Here is a 16,534-nt window from a genome sequence, read left to right as displayed (position 1 = left end):
GTCAGCTGCGCGGTGCGCTCGCTCGCCCGCTTGCTCCCCCAACCCTGGGCCCCTACAGGGTAGGCAGACGGCGGTCCTTGGTTGCAGTCGCGTCCGGCGGCCGGCCTACCTCCACAGGCGTCCCTCGCCCCGCGCCGCGAGCCCCGCGCGCCCCGATAAAGAGGAACTTCCTTCTCTTCGTTTCCCTTTCCTCTCCGTCGCGTTAAACTCCTTCCGGTTTACAAAGTGATTCGGATGCGGGCCTCTAAAGCAAAAACATTTGAAATCCACAAGAGCCCGCGAGAACCAACCACTAACGGACTTGGCCGTAACACACGAGAGCACTTGGGCTGTTCCGCGCGCGGGACGCGACAGTGCGCCGCGCCGGCCGAGCAGCTCCTCCGCCGCCTCCCTCACCCTCCTCCCCGAGCTCTTCCCGCTCGCAGTGTGGCGCCCGACCCGGTTTACCAGTAAATCCGGTTCCCTTTGCGCGGCGCGCTGTGGGAACAGATCCGCGCGCGCAGCGTGTCGTGGCACCGCGTGGAGTCCGGCGGGTCCGTTCGCCCCCCTCCCCCCTCCCCTTCTTCCTTCTTCCGTCCGTTCTTGTTTTTCAACGCCCGGAGCCCGGAGGAGTCCGCGCCGCTGACCGCGACAATCATCCCAGGGGACCCCGCAAGGCGCCGCAAGGCCACTCGCGGCCCCGCGGCTCGCCCGGGCAGGACTCGCGGCTCGCGAAGCAACGCGGCAAGTCAACTGTTTCCCCAGAGTACTTCGGCGCGGCGGGGTCGCATCGCCTATGATTCCAGTTCGCTCCGGTTCAGTCTTGGCCGCCGCTCGTACCCGGTTTGCGCGCGGGGTCGTCGGCGAGCCGGTGGCGAGCGACAACCCTCTTGCACTGAGACGGCGCCGGCCGTAGGGAAGGACCAGCCATGGACCAGCCCAGCGCGCACGCTGGCGCCACCCACGCACGCGCACGCGCACGCTGGCGCCACCCAAAGCGACTGCATGTCGGTCGTGTTGGGACCGTTGCGTTGACAACGCTAGGACATGGCTGTTGGCCGGTCCATAGGGACGGCCACTCTACTCGCTAGTATTAGCAGCACTAGAAGTGCGAGAGCAGCGGCGAGGAAGGCCGGGACGGGGCGGGACGGGTGAGGGAATGGCAGGTTGGCCTGGCCGTTGAGTCGGGCCGGCTGCAACCGGTTTCACGCCGACAGCCCGAGTCCCGACCGAGTCCAAACCGAACAGCCGCGCCGAGTCGGGCGGGTCCGACCGGGTACTCGTTCTTCCCCCTCTCCCGCGGTTGCCCCCACCAGCAGGGCTGGCGCAGCGGCTGCCTCCGCGACGGGCCCGCGGCCGACCCGCGGACCCGCGGGCGCACGGGAGGTGCGACTGTGCGCGGGCGGCCTCGCGGACGCAGTCCTCCCCACCACGCCGCGCCGCGCCGCGCCCGCCGCGCCGCGCCCGCCTCGATTCTAATCCACTCCAATTCCAATCCAATTTCAGTGAGCGTCCCGATGTCGGCGCGCGCGGAGCCCACCCCCCTGCGCCACCTGCTCCACCACCACCACCACAACATGTCGCGAAAAAACGAATCGGTGGCCTGGCGGGCCTTCGTCAAGCTGGGCGGCAACAAAGTGATCTGCAGGATCTGCAACAAGCAAATGAACTACCAGTCCGGGTCGAGCACTAGCAACATGGTGAAGCACCTCCAGGCCGTGCACAAGCACATCCTGGCCGATGTCAAACCCAACCCTGCGTCGCCAGCGGTGCAGCCAGCTGCACAGGCGTGTGTGAAGGGCGCTGACGATCTCTCCACGGTGGGTGCGACATTCTGACAGTCTCCTCGCCCACGTCGTGGTCCTAGTGACCATCGCGACGACGTCCTTCTGTCAACAAGTGGGCCATTGGATAGTCACGGGGCGGGGTGGGGAGCGGGCACTGCCACCAGTGGGGGGGTGTGCCCGCGCGAGTTTGAAAGGGGAAGGATATGGACCGAAATGCGACAAAGCCGTACCTGGCGCTTAGCGTGCTTGCGCAGCTTGCGTCACCTGAGCTTATCGTCGATGCCCTCCCGCCCCTCTCGCTGTGGCTGACTGTACCCTCTCACACACACAGCCACGCATTTCCGCACCCGTGCCGAATTGGGATATTGCGGTCCGGCAGCATGCCAATCTCTTGCCTTCCCTGAACAAAATTCAATTGTTGGAACAGTCGGGAGACTAATTTTGAATTATGTTTTGCACTTCTAGGAAAATAATAAAGATGCACAATACTGATCCACATTTCTTACAAAAGGTGGCATTTTAGTTCTTTATGTTTGTTGAAATTTGTTTTGGATTTCATGTTTTAATTATCTATTTGTTTATGGAGCATTCCTTTCACTTTCACTGTCTTGTTAAATAAACTTCACAACATTGTGTACAACACATAACCTCAAATACTAGTTGTTTACTGGTATTGCTTTTTTTTCTTCTGTATTTATTGCTGTAACTATCAATCTCTTTCTAGTTGAAATTCAATTTCCCCAAATGTCAACGTCAAATGTCAATATACAATTGAGCTGTGGTTTTAGCTGTAAACAAAGTTTCCGTAGGGAAGTTCAAGGTCTTAATCACATCAATTTGGAAAAACATTCTTTTAATAGTTTTTTTTTTCCTACAGAATTCATTCAGCAATGAGCCATGGATGGTTCTTCAGAATGCCCCTGCCCATCTACGTCAAAGATGGCAAGACTTGAAATTAGGTCTGCAGAAGGAAATGCAACAGCATCAACAAGCTGTGGCTTGGTCCGTAATTGGAACACCGTGCCTTGGAGCACCAGCAGGTGCTGATTTAGCTACTGACAGTGATGCTAATTCGACATATTGGAATGGTACCCCAACGAACAACTCAAGTACTAATAACCACAATGTGAGCAGCGGCACTAGTTCAAGAGATTCAAATCCCTCTGATTCTAGTAAGATAAAGTTGTGTAAACATCATTTCAAAGTAATATTTATTTACTAAATCTAGCTGACTCATCATTTTTCTTGCAACTTCCAGATACTGACTGGCATCACAGGGAGGCTGAACAACCTTCTGAAGGTAGTTCATACCAATATCGAGTCAAATCTGAGCCAATTGAAACTGATGAAGTTCTTGAACAGCAGCCAGGAAGACCTGATTCAGCCTCTTCACCACCATTAGAGCTTGTCTCTCCATCTCCCTCCCCATCCCCTGTAATCATTTTAGGGGCAGAACCTGGTGGGGTTAGTGATCCTCCACCTTGCGAAGAAATTGACGGTCCACCTCCACCGAAGAACAAGAAACATCGAGCCTCCCAAACAAACCTGTCAAGTGTTTCTACTCAGCCCTTGGATGATGCTGCAGAGTTAGAACTTCGATTAAATGGCCTACGTCGTGCCCAAGAGAGAGCAGAAGAATTACATCATGAACATCTGCGAGAAAGTCGTGCTAGGGCGGAGGCAGCCCAAGCTGAACGAGATCATAGACTACAACTAATTCGACATGCTGAGGAGATACATCAACAAACTTTAGAAGCTCAGAGACAAGCCTTAGAGCATAGTAGACAGTTACATGAATTAACGGTACGACGGGCGCATAACAAGCCATGTGAATAACACTAAGTTTTGTTTTTTTCCTAAGTTATATCCATTTAGTTCATATGAAAAAAATTGCTGTTGCTATTAAACTTAATTAAGGTAGGTATGGCTTACCCTTGTTTGAAGGGCTTGGCTAAAATGAAGTAATGTGAATATGTAGTTGTTAGTTGTACCTAAATGATAAGTAATAACTTCCCCTTGAAATTTACTGTATTCATGTAATTTTGAGTATTGTGTGTATTAATTAAGCCTTGAAGGAGTATTCTGCCATCTGGTCAGTAGGTATGAAGTTTGTATTTATCAACACATCTGTATTATTCTTTGGTAATTGATTTAGAACGTGTTGCTTTCTTGGTGATTGGTGTTCTGTCTCAATTAGTCTTTGAATAGGCTATCGTACGCAATATTCAAGTCCTAGAACTTGTATTAAATTTGTGCTGATCTGTAAACAATTTGTAACCACAGAAATTGACTTTCTAGTTTCAGCCACTGTCTTCTTTAAATAATTTTACTCCACAAGTTTAACTTATTATTAAATTTACTGCATTCATACAGTGCAATTATTTATTTTAATGTAGTTATCTATTTAATTTCAAACCTAGTCATGTACCTTTTTTTTTTTAAACAGCCCATAAGGACCTGGGTATATTTTCAATGAAAACTGGATGAGTATTATTTGCCTGTTCTATATTCCTATTGTTGACAGAAGAAGATCATTATCCTGTGGTTTATATATACCACATGGCACCTTTTACAGGTTGTTCTTGGAAAATGTGTCCTTTTCTGTGTGTGGTCCATTTGCTGGCAAGTGGAACAAACGAAGCAACAGGAAGTGCTGTAAAGTAGTTCCCCATACATATTTTTTATTTACTTTAAACTTTTGTGTACTTACACCTCTTTATTGTAATGAATGAATCAAACCATCGTATGCGGGGCTCACCTCAGCTCCTAAAGCTATCCCTCCCAAAGATAAATAACATTTCAATTTGATATGTGTGGTATTATTGGTTGGTCGGGTCGGTGTGTCTATGGGCCACCATGTATTTATATAACTTATTTAATTATCTTGATAAGTTAATAAGTTAGAAATCTCTTCGGCATCTACATGACATACAAGTGCCCTGATAAAGCAAGTGTGCAACTGCTTCACACTTGTAAGGGTGAGACAGCAAGTTGAATACTTGCAAGTGTTAACCAGCATAGTGGTTGTACACTTCCAAGTGCTAGGCGGCTTGGTAGTTGTGCACTTCCAAGAGTGCACCACCTCAGTTAAACACTTTCCACAAGTGTATGTCAAATCGAAGGAAGTGTTCACATTGGAGTTGCACACCTGTACACTTGCAAGTTCTCTCTCTGTTTGAGCACTTCCCACATAGCAATCTCAGGAAGTGCGCAACAGCGGATTTGTTCACTTACAAGTGCACAACTAAGGAGTTGAACTCTTGCATCCATTCTACTTTTGTTGCAATTGCACACTTACAAGTGTCGCACACTTGGTTTGTAAGTCCACTCGTACCTCGTGTAGACACCATCAGGATATCGAATTAAGATATTAAGATAAATAAATGAGTTATTGAGATAAATTTGCAGTCCAAATTTATATCAAGATCAAGCATCCAAATATACAGCACATATCATTTTAAAATATTATTTCCCTTTAGGAGGGACAGCCTTAGCACGTCGGTGAGGCTCTCATTAAATGCACATGTTGTTTTGTGTTCTCTTTTTATTCAAAGAACAATATTAACTTGCATGTAATTTTGGAGAAGAAGTGAATCCAGCAATCAATTTATCTTTAAGAGGATATTTATGAGCATTTCAAAACTATTTGTGAAGGCTGGACCTTCTATTAAAGCCATGTACGTGTTATGTGCCTATACTTTAGTTTTTGGACAGCTCTGTCTTTCCCAAACCAGTGCTTATCCCGGAATTAAGTGGAGGGTTTTGGCTTTCAATGTATCGTTCTTAGATTTTGTGAGACTTTTGAATTCATCATCTGTCAAAATTCTTTGCTTTCCTTCAAGTACATGAGCCCTTCTCTTAATAACATCCAATACTCATTTGTCTTTTTCAAAACTGCTCTGTCTTTTAATGTTACTGCAAAATACCTATTTATGGATATATATCTATCTATCTATATGTATATATACATATAAATAAAATATTATTAATTGTTAATTTTCAGAGATTTCTATGCAGACTGGCAATACATTTACAATCTAAAAGTAAACACAGTTTTAGAGTTGTTTTTATTGTTTGAGGTATGTTGACAGTCAGTGTATCACATTATGTTTATGTTTCAAACGCATCATTGTACTGTTATACTGCACTTCTTTAAAATAAAATATACTGCTGAAATTTTTATATCATAATTAATTTTTCAACTGTATCAACAAGAAGATCCTCTTGTGGACTGGCTACAAACCACTAATACACCCTGTGACTGTTGACCTTGCTCTTATATCTCTAACCAAAGTTTTTAAAAAATTCCTCCTTTTTTAAAATTTTTTTTTTTTTTTTTTTTAAATTTTTGCAGGCTTTTAACAGAATATACAACAAGGAGTGCCCCTTTACAACAGCCGGGGTGAACAGATTCCTACCATTGTTATGTAGGAATGTTCACTCATGCACAGCAGTGAAGTCCCTGTATTCCACTGATCCATTTAGTCGCAGAGATTTCCACAGTTCACATCATCTTTGTGACATAGTCCCTTTCACTTTATCTGATATTGGTGAGGGAATAACTGAAGTTTCTGTCAAAGAATGGTAAGTGATAGTAATCTCCATTCATACTTACATCTTGTTTTGAAAATACCTTTTTCAATAATGGCTATTCATTTACTAAACTTTTAAGGTTTGTGAAAGTTGGTGACAAAGTAGCACAATTCGACAACATTTGTGAAGTTCAAAGTGACAAGGCCTCTGTGACCATTACAAGTAGATATGATGGAGTTATTTCCAAACTTTATTATGCTGTGGATGACACTGCTAAAGTTGGATTACCTCTAGTTGATATTGAAGTGGAAGGGGAAAGCAGCGGTAAGGATTCCAAGTTTACTGCCTCTGCATTATGAGGAAATATTTTGGAGAGAAGTCTTCACTTTCATAAAATTCAGTTTCAGTTTCATAAAAATTTCTGTTTTTGTCCAGTTTCTAGTTCAAATGTAGCTGAGAAAACTCCAAGCTATGATGATGGTGATAACAGAGAGAATCAGGTGTATCACAGTAGTGAGAAAGCACTTGCAACTCCAGCTGTTAGGAGAATTGCAGGGGAAAACAAGGTTTGTTATTGTCATCACTTTGTTAAATTTTAATTTTTTGTTTCTTTTTAGGAAAAAAAGGCACCAAAAAAATCAACAAAAAACAAACAAACAACGACAACAACAAACTAACAAGTAACTGTTGTCTGCTGAAGTAAAATTTTAAATTTATGAACAGGTTGACCTTTCATCAGTGAAAGGAACGGGGAAAGGCGGGAGGGTTATGAAAGAGGATATATTAGCATACATCGCAGGGAACTCAACATCTAAGAAATCTATACCATCTGCACGCCCACCAATAATAACCGCTCCAATGATACCGTCGACTGCCTCTGGAGATGACAGGATTGTCCCAATTACAGGATATACCAAAACCATGGTGAAAACCATGACTGCTGCAAATGTAAGAATTTTGGGATGACCAACCCTTAAATTTTGAATTTTCAGGGGAGTTGGAAAAAGAAGGCTGTTGTCTTTATTTGAAAGATATATTATTTTCAACATGCTAATCTTTTGAATTGACTCATGTTTTGTATTTTGTGTTTCTATCGGCAGTCAGTACCTCACTTTGTGTACAGTGATGAATTGGATGTTGGCCCACTTATTCAGCTGAGGAAGCAGATGAAGCCTGCCGTAGAGAAACATGACATCAAGTTAACATACATGCCATTTTTCTTGAAAGCGATTTCTCTTGCCCTCTATCATTTCCCAATCTTAAATGCCTCAGTGAATTCTGAATGCACTGAAGTGATATATAAGTCCAGGCATAATATTGGTTTTGCTATGGATACATCCAATGGCCTAGTTGTGCCAAATATCAAGGATGTACAGTCATTGCGATTGCTTGACATTGCTTCTGAAACTAATCGGCTTATAGAAGCTGGTAAAACTGGCACCCTTTTGCCCAAAGATGTCACTGGTGGCACATTTTCACTATCAAATATTGGATCAGTAAGTTAAATGTGCTACTATTAAACCTATCTGTGCTTTCAACATTTCTTTAATACAACACTTCTTTTAATTTAGATTGGAGGTACATACATGAAACCTGTTTTACTTATACCTGAGGTTGCTATTGGTGCTCTGGGCAAAATTCAGGTATTTATTATTTATTTATCTGTGTGCTAAGTAGTTTTTCAAGTGTTTAGTTCTTGATATTAAAAGAGCGCAAAATTTCTAACTTTTACAGAGACTTCCTCGTTATGGGAAATCTGGTGCTATTGAGGAGTCTCATATTATGTGTGTGAGTTGGGCTGCTGATCATAGAGTTATTGATGGGGCTACAGTGGCTAGGTTTTCAAACATGTTTAAGGAATTAATTGAGAACCCAATAGAACTAGTTATTCATTAATTTTAATCATATATATTTTTAATATCAGCTGAGTCTTTGGGAGTATTGTCCAATTTGTTCCTAACTTTCAAAATACGTATGTATAAGAAATTTATCTATACCTGTCAGTTCAAATAACTTGCTATGCGCGTTTTTTTATGATTTTTGTCACTTGTTTTACTGTATCTTTCTTGTTATCAAAGATTTTTAATGAACTTACCATTCTGTAGAAGTGCGGACCAAAGTAACAACATTCCTTCCATTTTCTATCTTTATCATTTTCTTGTGCTGCTCCTTTGAGAATGTATTCTCAAATTTTTTGTATGCTTTCTTGTTTTACGATTGTGAAGTCTTTCCCTCTATTCCTCTGAAATTGTAAGATCTGATCATGATATGTGATCTGGCGCAATAGTAAGCAAACACTCTGGTGGAGTAGATGAATAATGTCCTTGATAATTGTCAGGAGCTTTTTAGTCCTCATGTATTTGGAGGTAATAGGACTGTCTGTTGTGTTGAAATTCTAACTTTAAAACTAGTTCTTTTTTTCTGGGAGGGGGGGGGGGGAATATTTTTTGTATATTAATTACGTCTTAGATGATGTTGACACATGTGTTCATTTTAAATATTCCTTTTTTAAGACTGATCAAACTGTGCTCTTCTTTGTATGGTTCATATTAATTTGGTCCACTTACCTCTCCACTTGGAATTGTTATTAAATCTATTTCCATTTAAGTTTAAGAAAATTATTTGTATTGTTTGCTTAATCATCCGAATATCGCTGGTACATCATCTTATTCCCATTCCGCTAGCCATGGATATGAGGTCGAGGGAAGGACAAGTATTTTCCTAACTTATCAATGAATTAATAAATCACGAGAAATTGAGTTAAGGACCTCACCTACTGACTCATTAATTTCAAAAGAGTATCCTCCTGAGCTGTGGTGGCAATTGTTTGTGTGGCATTCCCGTTTGTGACAAAGTTGTGGCTCAACCACCATGCCATCAAACAGAGGTCTAAAAAGCCTTACGTCGAAACTTCAATATAAAAATAAAATTAAAAGAACAGTTGTATGTCTTAACTGTTTTATTTATAACAAATAAACTGTAACATTGGTAACTGTAACAATCATAAATATAGAATAACCAAAAGTAGTACACATATCCTTGCATTTTAAGTCAGATAAAAGAAATCTTTCTAGAATTTCTTCTAGAATGGAAAGGATTATAAAGTAGACTAAAGAGCTGATTGGGAGATGTGTATGTTATTAAGGAGATGATTTAGGAAGGACAATGAAGTTAATGGCACATTGAGAACAATGATTGCTACCCCCTGGAACTTGGACAATCTGGCTTTTTCTTTGGCAGATTCTCTTACATAGTCTTAAGTCACTACATCATATTGAAAGTCTGAACATGAGCAATTCAATATCCCAAAAGAAAAACAAAGGCTAAAAGCACAAACATATGTGCTTTGGTAATTAGCATAAACAATTCTATGACTAATGCAGACAGAGGCCCAATAGCAAAACATTGTTTGAATTTTAAACTTCAAAATGGTATAGCCAAGCCGAAGTTTACATAAGAGGGGTAAAAAGATTATTCTATACCATAAGAATATTCCACAGCACTGCAAAATCTCATTTTCTGATCAACTGACTGACCAATCTAAAAAAAAACAATTTTGAAGAGCTCTGGAGTTAATTCATTATGCTTTCACAAATATCTTTACATTTAAACAAGTGCTAAGAGTAGAGAAAAATAAAGACACTTAAAAGTATAAGGAGACTTATTTCCAAATGATTGAAATCTCACATAAAACATTAACTCTCAGATATCACAAGTTGATAAAATTAGTTTTTGAGACAATACCTTTAACTGAACTTTTCATATTAACAGAGTACACATTTCAAAGAAACTCTCAAAGAATAACTAATCCAGAAATTGGGATTTACTTTAATCCTACATGTTAATTAAAAAAAAAAAAAACATGAAAAAAATTAAAAAATGCAAAAATATTTGGATGAAGTAAATAGAGCGAGAGACAATACACAACTGTCTTCCGCACATGGACTGTGTGGGTTCATCACACAAGTAAACAAATAAAGATTTACAGTCTTGAGGGTTTACTAACAAAAAGTTCGAACATCAAGATATACTTGGCCATACTTTTTTTTTTCTTCACTTGATGTGAATTATGCCAAAAAAGTGACATCAGGTACATTAAGGAACAGCTTTTCTTATTTAAAAAACAACAAACTAACGAATACTGGAGAACAACTTGAGTACTGATTTACTTTCCTGTAATCGAAGAATAATCAATATTATTTCCTGTGTCAGAGTAATGCCAGAAAAGTAAGCTACACATTTGTAAAATTTAGGGAAGTCAAAATAAAAATAGGTTAATGCTTACCTTCTGAGATCTAGCTTTACTGAAGACATTCCAGAACCTCAGTGTACCTTCACCAGCACCTGTTACAATGGCCTCTCCATTAGGAGCCATTGCTAGGTAAAGAACGCGATAGGAGTGTCCAGTTAGTTTAGCAACTTGCACTAAACTTGGGTATTTCCAAACCAAAATTTCATTCTGAGAATAACCGTGAGTGCTGACCTGCAGACAATGAATAAATTAAATTTCTTAACATCTCATTCCTTATAGAAATTTTCAGGTATAAGAAATTTTTTTGAGCCCCTACAATAACTTACAAATTCTTGGGTGTGCTTGGACCAAATAAGATTACAAACTTGACTGCCAGTATCAACACACTGCATAGGCTGGCCTGTAAGGGTATTCCAAAAGCGAATACGCCGATCTGCAGTGCCTCCTCCACTTGCCAACAGTCCATGATGATGAGGAGACCAAGCAATAGCTGAATGTGGGATAGCAAATAGATTAGGATTATATTGAAACTTTAAGTAAGAAATTTTGTGGGATGAAATCATACCTTTCACAGCTGCTACATGTTGGGTATATGTTTGAACAGGAGATAATGAATGTAAATTCCAAACATGAAGTTTATTATCATTTCCACCTGAAGCCAAACACTGGTTATCTGGTGACCACTTCAGACCACAAACCTAGAACAAAACAAGGGTCAATAAGTTGGAAACATAGACAAATAAACGGACTTAAAAAAATAAAAAAATAAAAATAAGTGAAGGAATAACTTACTTCTTGATTATGTCCAACTAATCTTCTCTCAGGTACTAATGCTGGAGTGCGCACGTCCCTTTGAAGAATGTCTTTATCACGACTTCCCGAAGTAAGAATGTCTCCATTCCAAGCAAGTGCACCAACTCTTGCAGAATGGCCACGTAGTTTATTTATTTCTTTACTAATGCTCACATCCCAAATTTGAACATAGCCATCATGTGTGCCAACAGCAACCAGATTTCCCTACAACCAGAGCAAATTGTTAAGCCTTAACAAAGTGATTGACTAGTAGTCATTTTAGTAGATAATAGCACTCTTGGGTAGTTGAAAATAATTTTAATGTTAATTTTAAAAGATTGTTTTGAAGCTCTCACCTTCTCATTCCAAGCAACTGATGTAATAGAGTTTCCTTCATGAGTAAGATCACAAAGCCTTGTTACTTCACTAGAAGATGCACTCCATAGAAACACACTAGCACCTAGGCCAACAGCAAGTACATTCTCAGAGGACCAATCAACTAAATTGAGATAAAAGTCATCCTGAAGATCAGGAGCATCTAAAACCTGGAAAAGAATGTTATAAGTCAAAGAAGTAACAGGAGAAAAAAAAGCTACAAACATGTAAAATATAAAAGGTCAAGTACCTTAAAAGGAACTATAGGAATTTTTCGTGCCCTCAAAGGTGAGCGAAGGAGTTGATGACTTTTAGCACTTAGAGGAGATAATGAATAAGGAGAAGTTGGGACCTTAACTTGTGGAAGATACTGCAATAAAATATAATAAAAGTGAAACCAAGACCATTTGTAGAACAGAGTAACAGTATAAGAATATGGCTTACCTCAAAAAGATTCGAAGTATCCTTATCATTGTCTAATTGTTTTAGTGTATCAATATTACTGCCAAGTAATTCGTTTTTGAGAAGGCATCTGTAGACAGTCCCATCACGCTTTGAGTCTCCAGTATCATTACCAGTTTTCTTGTGATGCGAAGAGCTGACATTAGTTTCCTAACAAACAGAAAAATATCCATAAGCACATGTGAAAATTATTTATGATTAACATTGAAAGGACTACCTACTGAACATGCTGCAAATCGAGATTCCCAACTGTTGCCTTTCCTAGACGGAATAAATCTATCTCCACCAGGAGATTGGGTACCCTTGTGCGGAGGTGTCTGTAAGATGGGTTTTTCAGAAACAGAAGTGATAATTGTTGTTACAAAAAAGATCAATACATTAAATTCTTGATGACAATTACCGATGGTGGCGTAGTAGTCTGGTTTAAAATGCGGTTTTCATAATCTTTGCTGTAAAACATTATGGGGTCTTTCAGTCTGATGATTTTAACTCAAATACGCTCAATTTGAAGACAAGTTACAGCAACATATCTAAAAAACAAAAGGAACAGAGTATTTTAAATTTTTAAAAAACATGCAGAAAAGATCACTATATAAGAAATGTCAGATAAGGACAATATCTATGAAATGGCACTTATTATAGAAATGCCACCCGTTCATTTAAAATGCAGGTACAGATTGAGTTCAATGAAACGGCATTTAGAGGTTAAGTACATTGTGAATAAAACATTTGAGGTTGAAGAGAAACCGAAACAGACAGATTGTTCTACGGAAAATTTTGAATGCTACATTTTTAAATTGACTGTGAGGAAATTTCTTAAAATCGTCACAATCAATAGAAACAACATAAAGTTAAACGGAGCGACAAACTGACAAGAATATGGACTCGTACTTTGAGCACTTTGTGTGCTGGTAGTTAAAAAGAAGTAATCCTTACACATACATGGTCACATGGGTGGACTATTAACCAAGCACAAGGAAGAAACGGAAATTTATATTCTTAAAACAACCACAAAAAGTTTTGTTTGTGTTGTTAAATTCAAACTTTGTGATCTGCTTTCGTTGGTTGCCAGCCGTTCGTTGGGTTTGATCGTAGTTGGGAAAATCTCCGCTAGGGGGCGAGCTGAAGTCAGTTGCAATCGCAATAGCGATAGCGATTGCGGTCGCAGTTGCAATGGGGCTTATTGCAATTCCGGAGAGGTGGGAGAAGGTGAGAGACTAGAGACTAGCATCTAATTCGATGAGAAATTAATCTTACCTACAAGGTGGGAAGGCCCAGGACGTCCACCCCCAGCGCCCGCAAAGCGCGGTGAAAGGGGACTAGGGTGCGGCTTAAAATACGAATTCCGCTTTTCCAACTTGCATCACTGCTTTTTTCTTTCCTTTTGAGGTCTAGAACCAAGAAAAAAAATCCCGCGGCTGTGGCACAAGCCTAACCCGTGCCGCATCCTACGTCTAAATTTACATGTAATTCTTACGGGGAAAATGCCTTAAAATCGAAATTCGCATCAAGCGGGCCTCTATACTGCATATTTTTTGGCAAAATCGTGTGGAAACGCAATCCTCTAGTGATAACAAACCCGGCAATGTGCCACACATGAACGAGCGTGTTTGTGGCCACAGCGCGCCCCCCGAAAATCAGCTTATACCGGACCGACTATAGGTATCGAGGCCGTAAGGAGGCCAGCCACAACGCGCCCGAGATAAAACCCCCTCGAACGCGCCACAACGATGCCACGACCTCTCTTATGACCCATTGAGGCCCGAGGGGTGTCCCCACGACCACACGACCGCGTCCCCCAGGTTGCCTACCGTACAGGGGTCCAGCCACAACTCACCGCAACTGCCCCATCGCCAAAATACCGACATGTCTCTGTGCGGGTGGTCTGTACGTCCCTACTTGTGGCCACAAAATTGTGGCCACAAACCCGGCGGCCAGAGTCAGCTTAATCCGACCCGACTATAGAACACCAATATTCGGGTAATTTGAAATCCAAAGCCTTCAGGAAGTAACCAGAAGGTAAGGACATGCTCTGCACATAGTCCGAGACGAGCCGATAGGCCCCGGATGCGTAAAAACCAACGCAATGGGGCCCAGGGGGCCCCAAACACGAAGAGCAGCTTTTGAATGGATTGCCTACCGTCCAGGCGATCTCAGCCACAACTGAGCCCTCAGCCACAACTCATCCCAGGGTCACAGGGTCACCCACTCACTGGGAACGGTCGCGGGCGCACGACGAGTCTGTTCGGCGGGCCCGCCTACCCTCCAGGCGCCCTCAGCCACAACTGGGACCTCAGCCACAACTCGTCCCAAGGGTGCCCACAAATTACAAACAAGGTGGGGGGCGTACGGCGAGTATGTATGGCGGGCCCGCCTACCCTCCAGGCACCTCTCATCCACAACTGGGCCCTCAGCCACAACTCGTCCCAAGGTCACCCAGTCACTGGGTACCACCGCGAGCGTACGGCGAGTCTGTTCGGCGGGTCCGCCTACCTACCAGGTGCTCTCATCCACAACTTAGCTCTCATCCACAACTGGGCCGCAGCCACAACTCCTCCCAAGGGTACCCACAAATTACAAACAAGGTGGGGGGCGTACGGCAAGTATGTATGGCGGGCCCGCCTACCTACCAGGTGCTCTCGTCCACAACTGGGCCGCAGCCACAGGCCAAAGGTCGTTTGGATCACGTTCGGCAGCGCAGCCGGGCGCACTCCGGTGCACGAATCCGTTTCTGCCAGACAGGGGGAGGAGCGACATGGTTCAACACCACCTGTTTAGCAGCTCCACACCCACGCCCGCGCCTGGGTATAATTGAACAAAATTTTTGGCGTGGGCGCTGGGCAGCGCGCGCGGGGGACCGACTACTCAGAGAGCAAGGTGTCTATTGTTGCTCTGGTACCCGGACGTGGGTGTGGAGCTGCTCAACATTGCTCAACACACGGGAAAAACGAGTCGGTTGCGTTAACCCGTAACTCGGTTCTCACAACCGAGTCGCGTAGTTACTTTTGGCGTTACTAGAAAGTTGGTTGTGTTAACTATACTTTTTAGTACAGGTAGCCTGGTCATAGCAACTAACACGAGATGGTTATGGCAACCGAGTGACCTTAGTTCGGATAACCGAGTTACTAGTGACGAAAATAAAATTTTAAATCTTTCCGAGGCACTTCCGCCTCGTTCCCTCATACTTCCGAGCGAAGTGACCATCTTGCTAACCCAGTAAGGCCCTCACGGAGGCCTCATGTGTTCGCAGCGGCCGGGATTCAAGTCCCGACCGCTGCGATTGCGAGACCTCCGCGATACCACTAGGCTATCGCGACGCGTATGGGGGAGCGTGCCGGACAACGACCACGTGCCGCTGCCGACGCGATCCCGGAGCCACCCGGAGCGGGCGGCGGCGGCAGCGGCCGGGCGGCAGCGGGGAGTGGGGCAGGTGGGGGAGTGGAGGGGGGCTAGCCGAGGCACCCCGGATCCCGAAGTGCAACCGATGGCTTGGTTGCAACAACCATCTCGAGTGACAATCTGAAATAGTTGTGGCAAACCAGTCGCCTGGGTACCAACATCCCAAAATCAGTTCGCCCAACTAATTCCGATGGTGGCCCCAACTAGCAGCAACCGCCAACCAGCAAATATGCCGGTTACCCCAACCAACCTTTTTTTTTTTTCCGTGCATGTGGTGTTGAACCATGTCGCGCCCGCCCCCCTACTGTCTGGCAGGAACGGGTCCGTTTAAAAGTAAGACTTTGTTTTTACCGTGGCAGCGGTGCCGCACATCTGTGTCGCCTGGCCCTAGGGCGTGTAAAGTTAAGCACGAGTGAGCGTTTCACGTGAGATCAGCGCTCACATGAGCAATGTGCTGCGGCATACATTTTTGCAGAATTACACCCTTCTTACCCTCTCTCTCCTCTCTAAAAATATGTGTGTTTGTCACTTTTCGCGTCATTTTGTCCTCGGCGCGAGCCTCGGCGTAGACGCTCACGCGTGCTTAACTTTACATGCCCCTGTAGGAGGCCCGCTGGAACCAGGCGGGCTCCGGAGGGTTCGCAACTGCCTACCTTTGTGGGGTCAGATGCTAAACCGGCCGACGGAGCCGCCTTGCGCCGACCTAATCACAGCGCAGCGTGCGGGGCCTCGAGTTGACGGCCACCCTCTGACAGTGAGTGTGTCTACACGGAAAAAAAAAAGTTAGCTGCTCCAGCTTAACATTAGGTATGCGAGCCAAAAGTTAGCTGCCTGGAGGACAGACAAGAAAATTAGGAACAGTAGCTTATGAATTCGGTGCGTGAGCTAATCTGTGACTGTCGCAGATAAAGCGTTCCCTGTAGTAGCCTAACTACATTAGTTGTACGAACGAATG

The 16,534-nt window shown here is 43.4% G+C and overlaps 3 protein-coding genes across 8 annotated transcripts in view; 1 reads left to right on the top strand and 2 right to left on the bottom strand.

Moving 5' to 3' along the window:
• The window catches only part of LOC113212910 (lipoamide acyltransferase component of branched-chain alpha-keto acid dehydrogenase complex, mitochondrial), a 22,550-nt gene extending 13,479 nt beyond the window's left edge, over positions 1–9,071 (top strand). For 3 of the 4 annotated variants that reach the window (XM_052265525.1, XM_026431769.2, XM_026431771.2), the window contains 3 exons: positions 1,486–1,799; positions 2,644–2,938; positions 3,025–5,956. In XM_052265525.1, coding sequence (XP_052121485.1) covers positions 1,486–1,799; positions 2,644–2,938; positions 3,025–3,602 — 1,187 coding nt within the window. In that variant the 3' untranslated portion in view covers positions 3,603–5,956. Of the gene's footprint in view, positions 1–1,485; positions 1,800–2,643; positions 2,939–3,024; positions 5,957–6,120; positions 6,351–6,438; positions 6,624–6,734; positions 6,866–7,022; positions 7,248–7,399; positions 7,796–7,870; positions 7,943–8,033 lie in introns of those variants that run through there. The other variant, XM_052265524.1, reaches the window with a different exon arrangement.
• A 169-nt stretch (positions 9,072–9,240) lies between these two features.
• LOC113212912 (fizzy-related protein homolog) lies at positions 9,241–13,439 on the bottom strand. Of its 3 annotated transcripts, none has more exons than XM_026431775.2 (11): positions 13,117–13,439; positions 12,581–12,710; positions 12,402–12,497; positions 12,163–12,330; positions 11,969–12,088; positions 11,700–11,888; positions 11,344–11,568; positions 11,117–11,249; positions 10,878–11,041; positions 10,585–10,782; positions 9,241–10,472 (listed from the first exon to the last, which is right to left on the bottom strand). In XM_026431775.2, the coding sequence occupies exons 2-11, from the start codon at positions 12,638–12,640 to the stop codon at positions 10,431–10,433; spliced, it is 1,395 nt and encodes a 464-aa protein (XP_026287560.1). In that variant the 5' UTR covers positions 12,641–12,710; positions 13,117–13,439; the 3' UTR covers positions 9,241–10,430. The 3 variants fall into 3 exon arrangements, with proteins under 3 accessions (XP_026287560.1, XP_026287559.1, XP_026287561.1); XM_026431774.2 differs by having other exon boundaries at positions 13,123–13,436; XM_026431776.2 differs by lacking the exon at positions 13,117–13,439 and adding an exon at positions 13,072–13,090.
• The window catches only part of LOC127749060 (uncharacterized), a 15,202-nt gene continuing 11,338 nt past the window's right edge, over positions 12,671–16,534 (bottom strand). Inside the window, exon 5 of the mRNA XM_052265635.1 lies at positions 12,671–12,710. Coding sequence (XP_052121595.1) covers positions 12,671–12,710 — 40 coding nt within the window. The remainder of the gene's footprint in view (positions 12,711–16,534) is intronic.

This window comes from Frankliniella occidentalis, unplaced genomic scaffold (genome assembly GCF_000697945.3).
Source record: "Frankliniella occidentalis isolate FOCC.00 unplaced genomic scaffold, Focc_3.1 Scaffold28, whole genome shotgun sequence".
Taxonomy (NCBI): domain Eukaryota; kingdom Metazoa; phylum Arthropoda; class Insecta; order Thysanoptera; family Thripidae; genus Frankliniella; species Frankliniella occidentalis.
This window is presented reverse-complemented; position numbering and strand designations above follow the sequence as displayed.